Source organism: Armigeres subalbatus, chromosome 2 (assembly GCF_024139115.2).
Source record: "Armigeres subalbatus isolate Guangzhou_Male chromosome 2, GZ_Asu_2, whole genome shotgun sequence".
Classification (NCBI taxonomy): domain Eukaryota; kingdom Metazoa; phylum Arthropoda; class Insecta; order Diptera; family Culicidae; genus Armigeres; species Armigeres subalbatus.
In genome coordinates, this window is record NC_085140.1 from 316,291,252 (window position 1) to 316,309,873 (window position 18,622).

Below are 18,622 nucleotides of genomic sequence, written 5' to 3' on the forward strand. Positions count from 1 at the left end.
GACATCGGCTTCCGATACATCAGGTGAAATTTTCGAGAAATAGATCCAGAACTTGTCAGTTGGTCGTGCTACAGAGGCTGATGATACGTTGGTGTTTGACGGTCCGGCACCGTGAAGAATTTTGGCCGGTTGATCAAATGTTGCAGCTTCGTGATCACGACTTTTTTTCGGCGTATTATTTTTACCGAACCTGAACCGTGGAATAGGAGATAGTATAACAGGAGAAAGCTTGTTGAAACCTCCTTCGATGTCTTGCCTGATCTCAGCGATTAGGCTGTCTTTAATCTCACTCTTTATTTCTTCGACGATTTTTTATGCGTATCCTTTAGTTCGACCGTAGCAGCGTTCATAGATGCCGATGCGTTTTTAAATCGAACATTACTCATTTTGTCGCGACATCCTGTACACATCCAGAAAATAGAAGATGTGCCGCATATTTCCTTGTACAGATCTTAAGAAATGCCCGCGCAGTTGTAATGAAAAGTTGCTTCGCAGAAAACACCGCAAGAAACTTCTACAGTTGACAAACTGCAAGCGCAACTATGACAAACTTCCAGCGGAGACATCTTACACTTTATGCAACTATGCGCGGGTTTGAGCAGATTCTTCCACACTCGAGCCGACTCGGAGATATATTAATTTCACAATCCTACCTGATCACAATTGAATCATTTGTTTGAGAAACTGCATAAGTCCATTTTACACTATTTCGAGAAAACAACAAAAACCTGTTTTCGAACGAATTTGCACCGAATCTTTCGATTTCTTCGATACAGCTCATTAGTTTTTGGCAAAACTCAACACCCTGGGGCACTTTCAGTGCAAAAAATGTAAGTAGTACTCCACAATTGCTCTCCAAAGTACGTGGACATATGTAGTTTCTCAAACAAACGAAAAAAAATTCATACATTCCTGAACAAAAAATTTTTTTCGTGTTTTTTGCTAGAATACGTATTTTTGGACGAGGATTCAGAATATATAAAAATCTCATTTTGGCCAAAAATGTTACATATGCAGTTTCTCAAACAAACGGTTCAATTGTCGTACTTAATGAAGCGGCGATTAGAGGGCGGTTTATATGCAGGTGTATCGGTGAGCAGAGGATTTTGGAAGCGATCGAAGGTGATGAATCAACGATTTAAAACAGCACAGAATGTAAACACAGTGAGCTTATCGGGCAGTGTTGCCAGTATTGTGCTCTGTCGTAGTCGGATGTTGCTGTTGCCACTGTGCTCGTTTCCTCTTAGTGGTCCTGACAAAGGGCCTTTGTTGTTTTTTTATTGCTGCCAACAGGCAGCACGTAAAGCTGTTTTCTCGGTGGCCCTGATAAAGGCCGTTGTTGCCCAAACAACTTTTCACTTCTGAAGGTTTCTGGTCTTCGAGCATCTTGGATCGCGTTGATTTTCTCGCTTTCCACTTGCCAGCCCTCATTTGATACTTTGAAGCCTAGAAATTTGACAATTTCTTTTCCAAAGAAACATTTATCTTGGTTGATCATCACATTATGATCCTCAAGCTTCTTTAGGACCTTCTAAAGATTGCGATCATGTTCTTCAATCGTTTGTCCGAACACCATGACATCGTCCAAGTAATTCACAGTTCCTTCGCATTCAGACAGGATAACAGTTTGCATGACTACCTGGAAAATGTCGAGTGCGTTTGTAAGTCCAAAAGGGAGCCGACAGCATATATAGAGCGTATCGTTAGCGGAGACATTTGTAAGGTGTCTCGTTTTTGGGTCGAGCTCAATATGAAAAAACGCCTTTTTTCAAATCTATGGTCCGAAAATATTTTGCGCTATGCAACTGTAGCAAAATCGACGCAAAAGTCGGCATCTCGAAAGGCGTTCTGATGCATTTGTTTGGTCCCCCAAACCAATGAAGAGTGAGACGTCTCTCTTCTCATTCCTAATTTCTCACTTTTCAAATGAACTATTTAGCCAAATGACCAATTCGGCCAAATGTCCTATTCGGCCAAATGACCCTTTCGGCAAAACGACCCTTTCGACCAAACGACCCTTTCGGCCAATTGACCCTTTCGGCCTAATCACCCGTTCGGCCAAATGACCCTTTCGACTAAATTATCCTTTCGACCAAATGACCCTTTCGGCTAAATGATCCTTTCGGCCAAATGTCCCATTCGGAAAACGACCCTTTCGGCCAAACGACCCTTTCAGCCAAATGACCCTTTCGGCCTAATGACCCGTTCGATTAAATTATCCTTTCGGCCAAATGACCCTTTCGGCTAACGATCCTTTCGGCCAAATGTCCCATTCGGGAAAACGACCTTTTCGGCCAAACGACCCTTTCAGCCAAATGACCTTTTCGGCCCAATGACCCGTTCGGCCAAATGACCCTTACGGTCAAATGACCCTTTCGGCCAAACGTCTCCCTTCTCATTCCTAATTTCTCACTTTTCAAATGAACTATTCAGCCGAATGACCAATTCGGCCAAATGTCCTATTCGACCAAATGACCCTTTCAGCCAAATGTCCTATTAGGCCAAATGACCCTTTCAGCCAAATGACCCTTTCAGCCAAATGACGCTTTCGGCCAAATGACTCTTTCGGCTAAACGACCCTTTTGGCCAAACGACCCTTTTGGCCAAACGACCCTTTCGGTCAAATGACCCTTTCGGCCAAATGAACCTTTCGGCTAAATTATCCTTTCGTCCAAATGTCCTATTCGGCCAAATGACCCTTTCGGCCAAATGACCCTTTCGGCCAAATGACGCTTTCGGCCAAATGATCCTTTCGGTCAAATGACCCTTTCGGGCAAATGACCCTTTCGGCCAAATGACCCTTTCGGCCTAATGACCCGTACAGCCAAATGACCCTTTCGGCTAAATTATCCTTTCGTCCAAATGTCCCTTTCGGCTAAATGATCGTTTCGGCCAAATGTCCCATTCGAAAAAACAACCCTTTCGGCCAAACGACCCTTTCGGCCAAATGACCTTTTCGACCTAATGACCCTTTTGGCCAAATGACCCTTTCAGCCAAATGACGCTTTCGGCCAAATGATCCTTTCGGCCAAATGTTGTTCGGCGGTGTGGATCCAATGGTGTCGGCCTGACTGTCTAGGGTGCAGATCTAACGGGGCAACCCCGCGTGCCCCGGGAAACCTTCGAAGTCGTAGTCAAGAGCGGTCTCGAGCTGGTATGATGTGACGGCAATGGCCCCGCTTCCTCAAATCTAAGAAAAATTCACATACATTCCATTACGACCCCAGCCACATGCCGCAAGCTACTCACTAGCCTTCAAGTTAGAACTAGCTACTAAGAGAAGATCCATTAATTACGTAACGCAAAAATTGGACTTTTTCAACTCCCTCTCCCCCCTATGTCACACTTTTTGTATGAAGCTTCTAAAAATTTTGTATGGATCGTCACACTTCACTCAACCCCCCTCCCCCCACTAAGCATTACGTAATTTGTGGACGTTCCCTAAGGGAAAGGACACATTAATTAGCTAAACCTGATTAGAATTTCCACGGAATCACTACTTCACAAAAATCACACCACGACGTAGGACAAGTTATCGACCACTCTTGCTTCTTCCACAATCCGATTCGAAGTGGATGATCGAGGCTAGGAATTGTCCTCAGATACCGCTAATATGCGACCTTCGGTTGCGAAATCGCGAAACTAGATGTCCAGATTTGCGAGCGACAAAATTTCTAATTTGCGTTACCGAATCATTAAAAGCATGATGACCCCTTTTTTTGGCATCTGTACAAATCACCCAGTCTTCTCCCTCCCCAAGTTCGGAAGGAAAAGGGCCAAGCCGAACGGAAAAGATCATTGCATCCTGAATGGATCTCATCAGGTCGAAGCCCGCTAATTGGCATCGCAAAATTGCGCTTGACCGGGATCTAGCGTTGTTTTGATTTCGGCGCTTGCAACTGAGTTGGGGACTCATTTACGCTGGCGTATGCCAGTTGCAACATCTGGAAGCACGTGGTTCCCGTGCGGTGTATCAACTTTTGGAATAAATTAGAACAAACGAAAAGACATGCAGACAATTTAAATGACGAACATTCGAATTTCCAGAGAAAATTATGAATAAAAAAGCGTACTTGTCACAATGCAGCAGTTACTTGTAAATTTCACTAATATTATTAGTTCGGATTACTTGTTTACTTGTAATATTTACTAATATTAGTAGTAAAGTTTAGGGGCCTTCCTTAGCCGTGCGGTAAGACGCGCGGCTACAAAGCAAGACCATGCTGAGGATGGCTGGGTTCGATTCCCGGTGCCGGTCTAGGCAATTTTCGGATTGGAAATTGTCTCGACTTCCCTGGGCATAAAAGTATCATCGTGCTAGCCTCATGATATACGAATGCAAAAATGGTAACCTGGCTTAGAAACCTCGCAGTTAATAACTGTGGAAGTGCTTAATGAACACTAAGCTGCGAGGCGGCTCTGTCCCAGTGTGGATGTAATGCCAATAAGAAGAAGAAGAAGAAGTAGTAAAATTTAGATTATGCTACTGGCCCCTGCTCTATGTATTTTAATAGCGTAATCGATCATAATAATATTAATTTAGAAAGGACTTTTTCCTTAACCCAATTTCAAAGAAGGATTTTTATCACAATTCAATCAAGCATTCACGTATTCCATTGCATAACATGCGTTCGGTCGTTAAGATATCCTAGGATTGTTGTGTCATTCTTTTACTTCAACCTTTTTCTCCTTTCTCGATTACCAATACCAATGCCAATAGCGTTGGTCACTGGCGAATGATTGATGAGAAGGCTCTGTTAGTCGTTCTTATATGTAGGTTGTAGTTATTTCAATTGGATTTACTGCTGCCAGCCCAGACCACTATGAGATTTGTATGTCGGTTGGAAGCCCCAGGAATTTGTCTACTGGATTGACACACACAGACGAATCATATAGCAGCAAGTTAATCGTCTTTCTTCTGTTTACAACAAAAGGAATGGATACTTTCTTCCTTTCTTTTGTGTTACTGCTTCAAAGGACTTTTTTAGTTTTCTAAAAGGCTCTGCTTTTTGACATGCGAGTTGCTTTTTATAAATAAGCCTCAGCCTGGGATAAATTTCTTGGGCCCTCTGGTGTCCCAGCTTCAAGAGGGATAGCCATGTATCATACTCAAAAAACCATCATCTGTCATCACACTGGGGGAATTTTACCAATACCATTCAAACAACATCGGAATCAAAAACCAACAGCTTCAGCAGCGTTCACCCTCGTAAAAAGAAATATTACATTTCGAATCCACGCGGACCATTCCGGCTCATTTATTGTTTCGCTCGATTTCACCGCTAATTCACCGATATTTCTGCTTCATTCTACTTTTGGTTCGTTCTCGAAAGGCTTACGCCACGCACCCTACGCAGCCAGCACGGGGCAAGCAACCAGGAAGTTCTCAACCACCACCGCCGCACGCCGGAATTTCGCTCCTAAATCCCCCGAAGGCGAAAGAGTTAAGCACACTTCGAAAAGAGTCTTCAGCCCTTTCTGAAAAGGAGCAGCACAAGTCTTCCCAACAGCATAATTCCCATTCCTTTGGCAGTAGTATTTAAACCTCGCGTGGCGCGCTCCAATTTTTTTGTTCGTACATGCCCTGAAATCCAGGACCTGGGATTCTTTTCATATTAAACATGAAAGGACGAGAAGAAAAAAAAATAAAACAGTCTGCGGTTTTTTTTTCGGGCGAGAAAACCCGCCAGGCTTAAATTCCCTTATCCGTCAGAATCCATCGCGGGCGCGATTGTCTTGAAAGGACGTCGAAAAAAAAATCTTGCAGTGTAATGAAATTCCTCTCGGGATAATAATTTATTTTGGGATGTAGACGTAGGACTCGTATTTGACGATAGAATCAGGTCCTTTTTTTCGAACCGTGCTTCACCTTTCATCCAGATGAGTGCCAGTCCTTTTGGATTTCGTTCAGCATTCGTTTATCTTTCGCTCAATATTATTCTTTGAGATCGAATCGATTATTTTAGGGTTAAATTGGTTTACGAATGATGGAAAGATATTTGAATTACAAAGTTTTGACATATTGGAGTTTAGTGAATACTAAAATTTAAGAACAGTTTTAAGTGCCGAACTTTTATTAAGAGATTGATTAGAAATTTGTTTGCCACTGTTTGTCATATGTGGAAGAAGAATCATTTATGCCAATCGTCTTGTACGTTAAACGTTCTGCTGTCGTCGATCCTAAGCTTCCTTTTGCCGTTACAATATTTTTATTTTCCCCATCAGCTGCTGCTCCCAATGTTCGATGGTCCGTTTCTGTTTCTTATTCAAATTTGACGTTGCTTATTGATCCCCTTCAGAATTATGTTGGTCCGTAGTCAGGATCAAGAGCCCCGATTCAAGTGCGGACCTTTGGCAGGTCAAGCCTTCTCCAAACGAGCGAGTCTAAGCCCATCAATGGATGTCGGCATAATCCGACGCAACTCGAAAGAAAGGCTTTTGATCCCGCAGCTGCCTACCGAAGATGATGAAGACGACGACGACTACCGCAATATCGAGTGCTTGGGTCGGGTTCAGGAGTTTTTGTTTTCTTATGGTTTCCCAGCATATAATTCGATGAGGAGCGTTCTCTCTCTGTTTCAAGGATCATATTACGTCATCTGGAACCTCTTCTTAATTATGTCAAGAGGCAGATACAGAGCGAGGCAAAAAAAAATGTGGAACGAATGGGTCGTTGGACTGTGTTCGGGTCGGTCGGTGGTCGACCGGCTAGATTGGGTTGGTTTATGTTTGCTAGCTTTGGAAGTACGGATGAATGTGGCGTCTGGTTTTGTCAATGTGGGAATTTTGAGATTTGAAACATTGTATGGATATAATTGAGACCTTCCAGACGCCACTCAAAATATTTCGCCGGGTGACGTTCGGAGAATGGAGTAATAAATTTGAAATGGTTATTGTTGTGTCTGCGATAAAGATATGGAGTCAAGTGCCTTTTTGTGATAGAATAGAATAGGAAAAGTTGTTTTTTTCATTAGAAAATGCGTTTAGTGTTGGGCTACTAAGCCAGAAGACTATTATGCTTCGTCACACCCCCAAAAACACACACACTCCATAAAAACTAGAGTTTCAAAAAGCTGCTTTGAAAATCTCTCGATCTTATCGGTTTATAATAGAGTAAATTAAGATCGCATCTCAAGCCCATGAACTGTTTTTATTTTCCTTTTGATAGAAAATGGGTAACGGCAAAGCTTGGAACCTTTTCACGCACGCACAATGGGTGGATTGTGAATTATCCGCGTTGTATTTTTTAATTTTTTGCGGTTCCCCTGCCATTAGGTACATTTTTCCATTGGGACATTGCCGCCTCGTAGCTTAGTAGCTCATTAAGCACTACCACGGGTATTAATTGCGAGTTTTCTAAGCCAAGTCACTATTCTTACATACGTATATCATTGGACTTAGACGATAATACTCTTATGCCCATAGACTTCTCGGTGACACGAAAATTTAAACCGAAATTGTGTATTGAATATTGGTATTGAATATTGTGCAACAATGTGTTACAATTTTTGAGATATTGCCGACAAAATGTACAGTAAATTTCCCGGAGTGGACACCGGTCAATAAACGCAGACAGTCGTACGATATCGCCTCTAATCTCTTTCGCACACCGTAAGTTGACCCCTTCAATAATAGCGCACAAAAACACATACACTAATGGCTCGAAGCAAGATAGAACATCTCGCACAATAGCCACATCAGAGTGATTTGATCAACCAAGTGTGAAGTACCTGGATTGAATAGTGCATGCAATCCTGAAAGGTGGCACAGGTTGCGTATTAAGATCCCTCTAAAACCATCACCAGCATCACGTTTTCGAAAACCAGAGGTAAATTAACGAGATTCTGCCTCATTTTTCCATTTCTAATGGGCATGATTCACCATAGGAAAGTGCTTCAAACCACAACCACGTGCAGTCAATCGGTCCGAGAAGCCAACCATAAAAGGTAAAGTGCATATCAATGCCTTTTGATGCATCATACCTAGCTCCAATATTACATGCTTTCAGGCTCGGTTGCATGTCCCGAGCGACTATCCGGCTCGATTGTAAAAGCGGTGACAGGGTCTAGTCCTCCAGATTCGGACACTGCTAAGGGTGACAAACGTAGATGCCAACACATCCGACACAGGTAGTATTCGCACTCTGCTACCTAGAAAGTGATCATCAACTATCCGTTTACAGATTCCACAATATACGGTTCACACGATTGGCACTCGTTGGCAGCCAAAGACACAGAAGGCCTTCAATAGGTAAGCTCACGATCAATGCAATACCGAGTACAGAAGCTAATTGCGCTCGATGGCCCTTCAATAGAAGGCCTTTTGTTTGCAGCCTTGCATTTGCCGGTGAATCGACATCTGTACGCTCGTTGAGCGAGTATCGCACGGCGATCCCAAGCTGGTGGTGCAACTTTGAGGTGCAGGGAAGTCACGGGTGGTGCAGCAGATGATACGCATTGTGCGACATTGAACCGGGTACGACGCAACAAAAGGTAGTGCGACGGAGAGCGTGCGACATCAAGGAAGTAGCATCGATTTGCAGTGTGCATTCTGCTCGTCCGAGATTGCCAGGTGATGCTTCATGCAACAAAGGCACACTAGCGAATGTGCGCTGATAGCGATAACGACGATGCACCAGATGCAGCAGGGGGCCCCCATCGATGCTGATAAACGGACGGAGGATGAGAGAAATGTATGTACGTTAGGCAAATTAGCTGTAAGAACATTATGTGAAATGAACACTCAAATGAACCATCATTGCCAATTCTCCATTATTGCCGATTTCATGTTTTCTACTTTGAGTCAATGAGCTGGGGTTTGAGACACAAAATAACACTTTGTGCAATTTGTGTAGCTGGTCGGGAAAGAAATTTTGAAGCTTTATAATAGCGAAGGAGATTTGCGGGAAGAGCCGTGTGTTCTACGTTATCGAATGCATTGTGTGCTAAGCCGCGTGACTGAAAATCGTAACATTGGCGCCCAGACTAAAAAACCCACTAGTGAGTTTGATCGATTCGCGTAGTCAAGCTGTCAAATAAGTGATCTGTGTGTATAGTTAAATTAGTGATATCCGTGTCATACTAGCTGGAGATGGATCTTAATCACCTCACCCCGGAGGAAATAGAGTTCGAACTGCTAGTTCGGAAAACGACTGGTACGAGAGGAAAAAACTTGGAGTGGAAAGCATCACGACTACAGCAACTATTGGACAGTGAACTCAATGGATCGCCGGTACCCAACTGTTCATCCCACGTACTAACGGATATGGACAGTATATATCAATGTCAAACGAAGCTGTCTCCAATTTTGCAAGCTTTGGATGGTGCTTTCAGACAAAGGAACGACAACCAGGTGAATGCATTGAAATCAAGACTGTTGCATTACCAATTTCGACTTTCGCTTATATCGGATCCGATGATACTAATCAATGCAAAGAAAACACTGGAAAAGGTAGGCCTCGCTCTACAGAAAATCGAGAAATACATCCAGAATCAAGCATCAGGAACATCAGCAGGACAAGCGGATACAGAGGACCTTCCAAGTGATCCAGAAACGATAAAGCGGTTAAAGATCGCGAAACTTCAATCGAGCATCAACGAAACATCAAAGCATCAACTACAATTAGAAAAGCAGCTTCAAGAAGAACTTCAGGGCAACCAAATACCTGAAGAGCAGTCAAACCAGAATCCAGTAGTTCTCGACGGGAAACATCAAGACCAAGAGAAGCAATCGAGGCTCCAACACCAACAAATGGAATATCGTAGAGAGGATCAACAATTACCGCCACCTCAAGTTCAACAGTCTCAACAACATCAACAGCATCCAAATCCCATGGAACAACAACAACAACAACAACAAGATCCACGACAACCATCGCCGCAGCAGTTTTCTTCACAACCTCCACTGCTATTTTCTGATCATCAACAACAACAAGATCATCTACTGTGGCAAGATCAGCAAAACAGAGGTTTTCATCAGGAGCAAAGCCTTCGTTTATTGCTGAACCAAATGCAGATACAGCAGCAACAGTTAGAGCGACAGCTTCAACAGGAGCAATACAGACGACAACAGCTAGAAGCACATTTACAGCATCAACAGTTAAGATTGACAGCACCTCCACAGCGAGAAAACGAAATCCCGAATTACACCTTTGGCGCGATTTCAGGATACTGGGGTCCGTACAATCAACGAGACTCCGGGATAGCTGAACATCCCCAGGAATATGAGCAACAAAATTTCAGGGGAACGCCTAATAGATCCAACACACCGAGAATCAATACTCAACAGTCAAATAGTTACAGATTTCTGCAACCGGTACATAAGTGGTCATTCGAGTACTCAGGAGAAGGTAACATCGTAAAGTTAGGCGAATTTCTGAATCAGGTGAACACCTACGCTGTCACCGAAGGCATGGATGAGCAAACATTGCTTCGCTCAATCAAACATCTATTGAAAGGAAGAGCACTTCAGTGGTACACGCGCTCGTATCTAATCCTTACAACTTGGGACATCTTTAAAGCAGAAATCAAACAAGAGTTCTTACCTCCGAACTACTCGGAGATTGTGAAGCAGGATCTGTACTTACGATTCCAAGGTCCAAATGAGTCATTCACAACATTCTACAGAGACCTAGTAGCGGCGTTCGAGATAATGGAACCAGCAATATCAGAGTCAGAGAAGTTATTCATCTTGAAATCACATCTCAACACGGACTTCTCCCCAATTGCTTCGGCGTCCCGATCGGCGAGTGTCCGTGACCTCGTGGCAGTATGCAAAGATTTCGAAGTTTCTCGTTCTTACGCACTAAGAGGGCGAGCACCAACAACGCGAGTCCTAGGAACCCGGCATGAGAATTCATCACTTCATCAGCCCGTGATCAATAGATTGGACAACAGTGGCCGGCCGCCATTAAATCGACAACCGTACGGCACAGCGCGGGTCAGCATGGTAGAGCATAATCAAGAGGTCGAAGAAGAAGTGGATCCGGTGAGCATCAGGGAAGAGAAGCGTTTCATCAGGACATTGCTTACCGGAACGAAGCTGCGTCGAATCTAACAGAAGAGGTAAATGCCATTCGAGGGCAGAATAATTGGAGCGGAAGATCGGCGTCTGACACCACATCGAACCAGTCGGGTAGGAATTCCATACGGGAGGCTCCAATAGTAACAGTATGTTGGCAATGTGAAAACCCTGGACACACTTATTTCAGATGTCCTAATCCAAAACGCTACTTGTTTTGCTACAGCTGCGGCAAGAAAGGATGTACAACGCGCAACTGCGAAGCCTGCATCTTACGCTGGAGACAATTAGACACACAAAATGAGCTTCCGATTTCGGGAAACCGGAACTGGGAGAACCCACAGTAAAGGTGGTGGGATCTCCCGAAAAATCGATGGTGCCTTTGCTACGTAATATTCCGGCTTTTTGTAAGGCGGACTCTATTATAATTGATACGGAAAACAACGATAATCGACCATATGCAGCTATATCGATCCTTGGGAAAAAAATACGAGGATTGTTGGATAGCGGCGCAACCTGCAGTCTTATAGGAGGATCTCTAGCAAAAATTGCAGACGAACTGGGACTTCAAAAATTTCCGGTTATAGGAGAAGTAAAAACAGCAGACAACTCGCCACACAAAGTCTCGTTTTTCTCCCATGTACCAATCGCTTATAATAATAAGAATGCAACTCTTCCTATACTATTCATCGAATCTATGCCTCCTTTGTTAATCCTAGGAATGGATTTTTGGACGAAGTTTGGCATCAAACCAAGGATCTGTGGAGTCACAACTAGCGGGGACTTGGAAAATTCAGTAATAGGAACATTAACGCGAGAAGAGCAGGATCAACTACAAGCAACAATCCTAGAATTCCCAACATCGGCAAACCAGGGTCAGTTAGGTAGAACAAACCTATACTGCCACAAAATGAACACTGGCACCGCACCACCATTTAAACAAAATTACTACCCCATGTCCAGATTCGTACTGGAGGACTTGAACAAAGAAGTGGACAGAATGCTTGAGCTGGGTGTGATAGAAGAAGCAGTTTGCTGTCCTTGGAATAATGCCACGGTGGCAGTTAAGAAAAAAGACGGTTCTATACGATTGTGTTTGGACGCCAGGAAACTGAACTCAGTCCTAGTTCAAGAAGCATACCCAATTCCGCAGATAGCATCCATCGTCAACAACCTGAGCGGATCGAAGTTTCTCTCCTCAATCGACCTAGAATCAGCATTTTGGCAAATACCACTTGAGGAAGAATCAAAACAGAAGACAGCTTTACCATTCCGCAACGAGGGCACTACCAGTTTACAGTGGTTCCATTTGGATTATCAACGGCCAGTCAGGCCCTATCGCGTGTCATGAATCACTTATTCATCGACCTGGAGCCAAAAGCATTCGTTTATTTGGACGACCTAATATTGGCAACAGAAACGTTCCAAGAGCATCTCGAACTACTCCACGAAATCATTAGAAGACTGAAAAGCGCTGGTCTGACTATCAATGCCGAGAAATCTGCCTTTTGCAGGAAAAGCTTGCAGTATTTAGGCTACGTACTGGATCAACAAGGCTGGCGCGTTGACGAAGGGAAAGTAGAAGCAATAACAAAATTTCCGGCTCCGACAAACAAAAAGGAGGTTCAACGATTTATCGGCATGTGTGGGTGGTACCGAAGATTCATACAGAATTTCTCCAAAACAGCTGCCCCTTTGACGGAACTCACAAAAGCTGGAAACAAATTTAAATGGACTGAAGAATGCGAGAATGCCTTCCAAACTCTCAAATCGCACCTCATATCGGCCCCGGTCTTGGCAACGCCAGATTATTCAAAGCCATTTTCCGTGGCATGCGACGCGTCCGATGTGGCAATAGGAGGTGTATTAACACAAGTAATCGAAGGAGAAGAAAAAGTAATCTGTTACTTCTCCCAGAAACTCGCTTCCTCCGAACGAAAGTATTCAGTGACCCAACGCGAGTGTTTGGCGGTTATACGATCAATTGAGAAGTTTCGTGGATATCTCGAAGGAACACACTTCACGGTTTACTGCGACCACTCAAGTTTGACCTACCTTAAAACCATGAAAAATCCAACGCCGCTTCTTGCTAGGTGGATCCTGCGGATGAACGCATACTCCTTCGACATAAAATACCGCAAAGGAAGTTCCAACACTGTCCCTGATTGTCTAAGTCGAGTAGAAATTGTAAACTCTTTGAGCGCATCACCCACAACAGCTTCGGATCCATGGTTTGGCCGGTTGGTTGAAAATGTTCGGAAGGATGCTGATAAGTTTCCAGAATTCAGGATAATCGACGGACAACTGTACAAAAATTGCGCTATGAAAGACGAGACTGGCGGAAAAGTTCATCGTTGGAAAAAAGTAGTTCCAACTCATCTTCGTCGTGAGCTCATGCATCGATTCCATGATATACCCACCGCTGCTCACCTCGGAGGAGATCGTACATTGCTTCGTATTCAACGCGACCACTATTGGCCTCAGATGGCGGCGGATATCAGGAAATACGTACGAACCTGCGACGTATGCAAAGCTTGCAAGGCACCTAATAAAACCTTAACACCAACATTAGGCAACCCTAAACCAGCACAACTGCCTTGGGAGCTAATTTCAGTAGATTGGGTTGGCCCACTCACACGATCAAAGAAAGGTAATACAGTTCTTTTAGTCATAGTCGACTGGGTGACAAAATTCATCGTCATAGAGCCATTTCGATCGGCAAATGCTCAGAAAATGTCTGAGTTTCTAGAGCACTACGTATTTCTTCGATTCTCCACGCCAAGGATCATCGTTTCGGATTCGGGATCCCAATTTTATCCCAGGTCTTCCAGACCTTGCTCAAAAGATACAATGTAATTCATATGAGAACTGCTTTCTATACACCAATGTGTAACGCAGCAGAGAGGACAAATCGAACGCTCATCACATGTGTTAGATCGCTACTCGATGAAGACCAAAGAGATTGGGACGTGCATATTCAACAAATAGTATGTGCAATTAATACTGCAAAGCACGAAACCCTTGGATGTAGTCCTTACTACTGCAACTTTGGAAGGGATCACATTCTATACACAAATCAGTATGTTGCCGCCAAAGCCAATTCGGCCGAAGACTCTCAAGCAGCCCAAAAGGCAAGAATAATATCGGTTCATAACATTCAACATTTCGTGTTAGCAAGGATCAAAGCTGCCCATGACAACAGCAAGAAACGTTATGACCTAAGAGCTCGGAATAGAACATTCGCAGAAGGAGAAATAGTGTGGAGAAGATCATTCGAGTTATCCAATGCAGCAGAGCATCGAACGAAAAATTGGGAGCAAAGTTTATACCATGCATCGTTAGACAAGCGCAAGGATGCAACAATTACACACTAGAAGACATCAAGACATCGAAAACCGGCGTTTATCACGCAAAAGATATCAAACCAGACTAAAACCATACCATCAAGCTAAGTCCACAGCACCCTTCCGCTGGCAACAAACAGCAATCGCCATAAACACATCGTGTTGGATGCAGAAGAGATAAGAAAACTCGTTCCAAAGTTTCTCATCCGGACACGATCAAGCAACGAAACCCATTTATCCAGCTATGTACGCAGAACTACTGTCCGACTATGAGCAGATGCCACCAAAAACATGTTCGCTGTTGACTCGAAGGCCCAATAACTAATCACGAAACCTCGTCACAGCAAGCAGTTTTACAGACTCTTCGTCCGTCGAACACGTTAGAAACCCCACATTAATGAAACTGCGGAACAACTATATCAACATCAGATCGCTACTACCGAGTTCGCAAGAAACACACTTCCATCGTATATACCACTTTATGATCACTCACTTAGTCTGGTAGAGGAAAACGCCATACGCAACTCAAGGCACTTTTAATACCCCAAGCTCACGGCCCTTACGACTCAATATAGTACAGATCACCAAATAATTGTATTTTCTCGGTAAAATTTCTGGCGCCCAACTACATTACCGTAACTCAGATGATGGAGACGCGATTGACCGTAGAATAGGATAGTATATAAGGAAGTAGTCATAGAGATATTCCGCAGCGCATCAGCGGCGGCGAAGACATTCATTTTGGATAGATCTGGCACACTTTGTGTTTCAAGACAAACGCTACCGTTAGCTAATAAGTATGTTTCTGGAGTACCGTAGATTAGGAAAATCAACCAATACTCGATGTCCTAGGTAGAACCTCAGGAAAAGATCTGATCGATATTGTTTAGTATTAGAATCAATCGACCTTTCCATGATTTGATCGTCAGCAGATATAAAATCGAAATTTTTGCGAATTTTTGCAACATTCGCAAAAATTTCGACACCGTTTGAATGATTTTGTGTTACAATTTTTGAGATATTGCCGACAAAATGTACAGTAAATTTCCCGGAGTGGACACCGGTCAATAAACGCAGACAGTCGTACGATATCGCCTCTTATTTCTTTCGCACACCGTAAGTTGACCCTTCAATAATAGCGCACAAAAACACATACACTAATGGCTCGAAGCAAGATAGAACATCTCGCACAATAGCCACATCAGAGTGATTTGATCAACCAAGTGTGAAGTACCTGGATTGAATAGTGCATGCAATCCTGAAAGGTGGCATAGGTTGCGTATTAAGATCCCTCTAAAACCATCACCAGCATCACGTTTTCGAAAACCAGAGGTAAATTAACGAGATTCTGCCTCATTTTTCCATTTCTAATGGGCATGATTCACCATAGGAAAGTGCTTCAAACCACAACCACGTGCAGTCAATCGGTCCGAGAAGCCAACCATAAAAGGTAAAGTGCATATCAATGCCTTTTGATGCATCATACCTAGCTCCAATATTACATGCTTTCAGGCTCGGTTGCATGTCCCGAGCGACTATCCGGCTCGATTGTAAAAGCGGTGACAGGGTCTAGTCCTCCAGATTCGGACACTGCTAAGGGTGACAAACGTAGATGCCAACACATCCGACACAGGTAGTATTCGCACTCTGCTACCTAGAAAGTGATCATCAACTATCCGTTTACAGATTCCACAATATACGGTTCACACGATTGGCACTCGTTGGCAGCCAAAGACACAGAAGGCCTTCAATAGGTAAGCTCACGATCAATGCAATACCGAGTACAGAAGCTAATTGCGCTCGATGGCCCTTCAATAGAAGGCCTTTTGTTTGCAGCCTTGCATTTGCCGGTGAATCGACATCTGTACGCTCGTTGAGCGAGTATCGCACGGCGATCCCAAGCTGGTGGTGCAACTTTGAGGTGCAGGGAAGTCACGGGTGGTGCAGCAGATGATACGCATTGTGCGACATTGAACCGGGTACGACGCAACAAAAGGTAGTGCGACGGAGAGCGTGCGACATCAAGGAAGTAGCATCGATTTGCAGTGTGCATTCTGCTCGTCCGAGATTGCCAGGTGATGCTTCATGCAACAAAGGCACACTAGCGAATGTGCGCTGATAGCGATAACGACGATGCACCAGATGCAGCAGGGGGCCCCCATCGATGCTGATAAACGGACGGAGGATGAGAAAATGTATGTACGTTAGGCAAATTAGCTGTAAGAACATTATGTGAAATGAACACTCAAATGAACCATCATTGCCAATTCTCCATTATTGCCGATCTCATGTTTTCTACTTTGAGTCAATGAGCTGGGGTTTGAGACACAAAATAACACTTTGTGCAATTTGTGTAGCTTGTCGGGAAAGAAATTTTGAAGCTTTACAATAGCGAAGGAGATTTGCGGGAAGAGCCGTGTGTTCTACGTTATCGAATGCATTGTGTGCTAAGCCGCGTGACTGAAAATCGTAACATATGATTTTGTTTTAAATTGATATTCAATCATATTACAGTGAGTAGGTACTCCCTTAAAGAACGTGGTTTTTAATCAACCAATTTCAAAGGGCAGATTTTTCCAGGACGCCTGAACTCTGATAAGCAAATTTCTCAATTTCTCTAATAGAACTGCTTTTGACTTTTATTACACATAACTTTCATACAATGTAAAAAAAAACATTTTGCCTGTGACCTGAGTTTAAAACGCGGGCGCATTACAGTTTCAGATCCGAAACCAGAAGAAAATTCCCTATTTCTAAACGATATAAATATGGCTTTTGCTGCATATACCTTTCTACTTCTCAAAATTACTTACGTAAGTTTACTTACGTGTAAATTATTCATGTTTATGCTGGAAATTACTCGATTAAAGCGGTATTTTCCCTAATAGCTTTATGTACCTTTCTGACTCCCACCAAATGCACTTTACATCGAATCGATCGAACATGTTTGCTGTTCTATTTTCTACCATCCACTTCCACCGCCTCCGCCAGTCACTTGCTGTTGATTTACCAAATTGCCGCTCGTTCCATTCCAAAACAACACCAATTCCACTAACCAATTCATCACGACTCATTTTCGGCAGCTTGTACTGTATGTGTTCCCAATTGGAAAAGGGAGAAGGCCCCGCTAAATCGTTTTAATACTTATCGAACCAATCGAAAAGCCATTTAACAACCTATCATCCGGTTGCCTGTCCGCGCCCGCGAGCCCACCCACGCCAGGCAACGGACGGAAAACCACCACAAATCCTCACCGCCTTGTTGATGTTGTTGTTGGTTGGCGCTGTTGGATTTGAGCTCACAGTAGCTCTAGCTATAGCCGTCTAGTCTGCTGTAGTGTGGCGGTGGAATTAGTTCGGCAACCCCGCGTGAACTGAACGGCGACGCATGTAATTGCTCCCAAAGTGCCAATAAAACGCACCCACTAACCGCGTTTCCAATCCCATCGAAGCCTGATCCTCACGATTCCAAATCTGCTGCCGGAGCCAGTTTCTAAAAGGTAGCAGAATAAATGCGTTATTATGCAAATCAGAATTTGGACGAGAATAGAAATTTAACACCAAAAAATTGTATAGTCGAGTAAAGCATCAAAAGCCATTGAAATTGAAAGAGAAACAAATCAGATTTAAGTAGAAAAGATGCAAATACAAATAATTATTAAAAATATTCGTTTGAACGTGATAATTGACAAAAAATACTGAATGAATCTTCTTGTAGTTATTATGTGAATGTGGACTTAATTTAGGCACTTTACTTAAAAAAAACCCTGATTAATCCACCTAGCGGTGATAGTGCCTTTCTCGTGCATTATAAAAATAATATTTTGGCCATTACTGATGAGCCCATAGTCCGATCTGGCCAGTTTTCAATAGGAAACAATGGGAAAGTATTCTGCGTTGAATGCAACTTGTTGCGAGTAAATCGGTTAAGGATAAGTGTCTGAAAAATGAGTGACATATTTTTACTCAATGTTTCCATAAAAAAGTGGTATTTTGGCCATAACTTCCGAGCCCATAGTCCGATCTGACCAATTTTCAATAGGAAACAATGGATTGTTGCAATTGCAATGGTAGAGTATTCTGCGTCGAATTCAACTTGTTGCAAGTAAATCGGTTGAGGATAGGTACCTGAAAAATGAGTGACATTTTTTTTGGGCGAGTGCACACACACACACACACACACACACACACACACACACACACACACACACACACACACACACACACACACACACACACACACACACACACACACACACA

The 18,622-nt window shown here is 43.4% G+C and overlaps 2 protein-coding genes and 2 long non-coding RNA genes across 6 annotated transcripts in view; all 4 read left to right on the forward strand.

Annotated features, from left to right (window-relative positions):
• LOC134212637 (netrin receptor unc-5-like) overlaps positions 1–18,622 on the forward strand; it is a 909,680-nt gene that overhangs the window by 354,591 nt on the left and 536,467 nt on the right. The gene's annotated exons all lie outside the window — the stretch shown is intronic.
• LOC134216769 (uncharacterized) lies at positions 7,592–8,647 on the forward strand. Its single transcript, XR_009980818.1, has 4 exons — positions 7,592–7,828; positions 7,887–8,129; positions 8,183–8,250; positions 8,315–8,647. It is a non-coding gene; the product is annotated as an uncharacterized LOC134216769 (long non-coding RNA).
• On the forward strand, positions 9,091–11,366 carry LOC134209879 (uncharacterized). The gene is given in 3 exon segments (XM_062685900.1): positions 9,091–9,884; positions 9,966–10,996; positions 10,999–11,366. Coding segments are annotated over 3 exon segments (2,193 nt in total).
• On the forward strand, positions 15,907–16,517 carry LOC134216770 (uncharacterized). Its single transcript, XR_009980819.1, has 3 exons — positions 15,907–15,996; positions 16,050–16,117; positions 16,182–16,517. It is a non-coding gene; the product is annotated as an uncharacterized LOC134216770 (long non-coding RNA).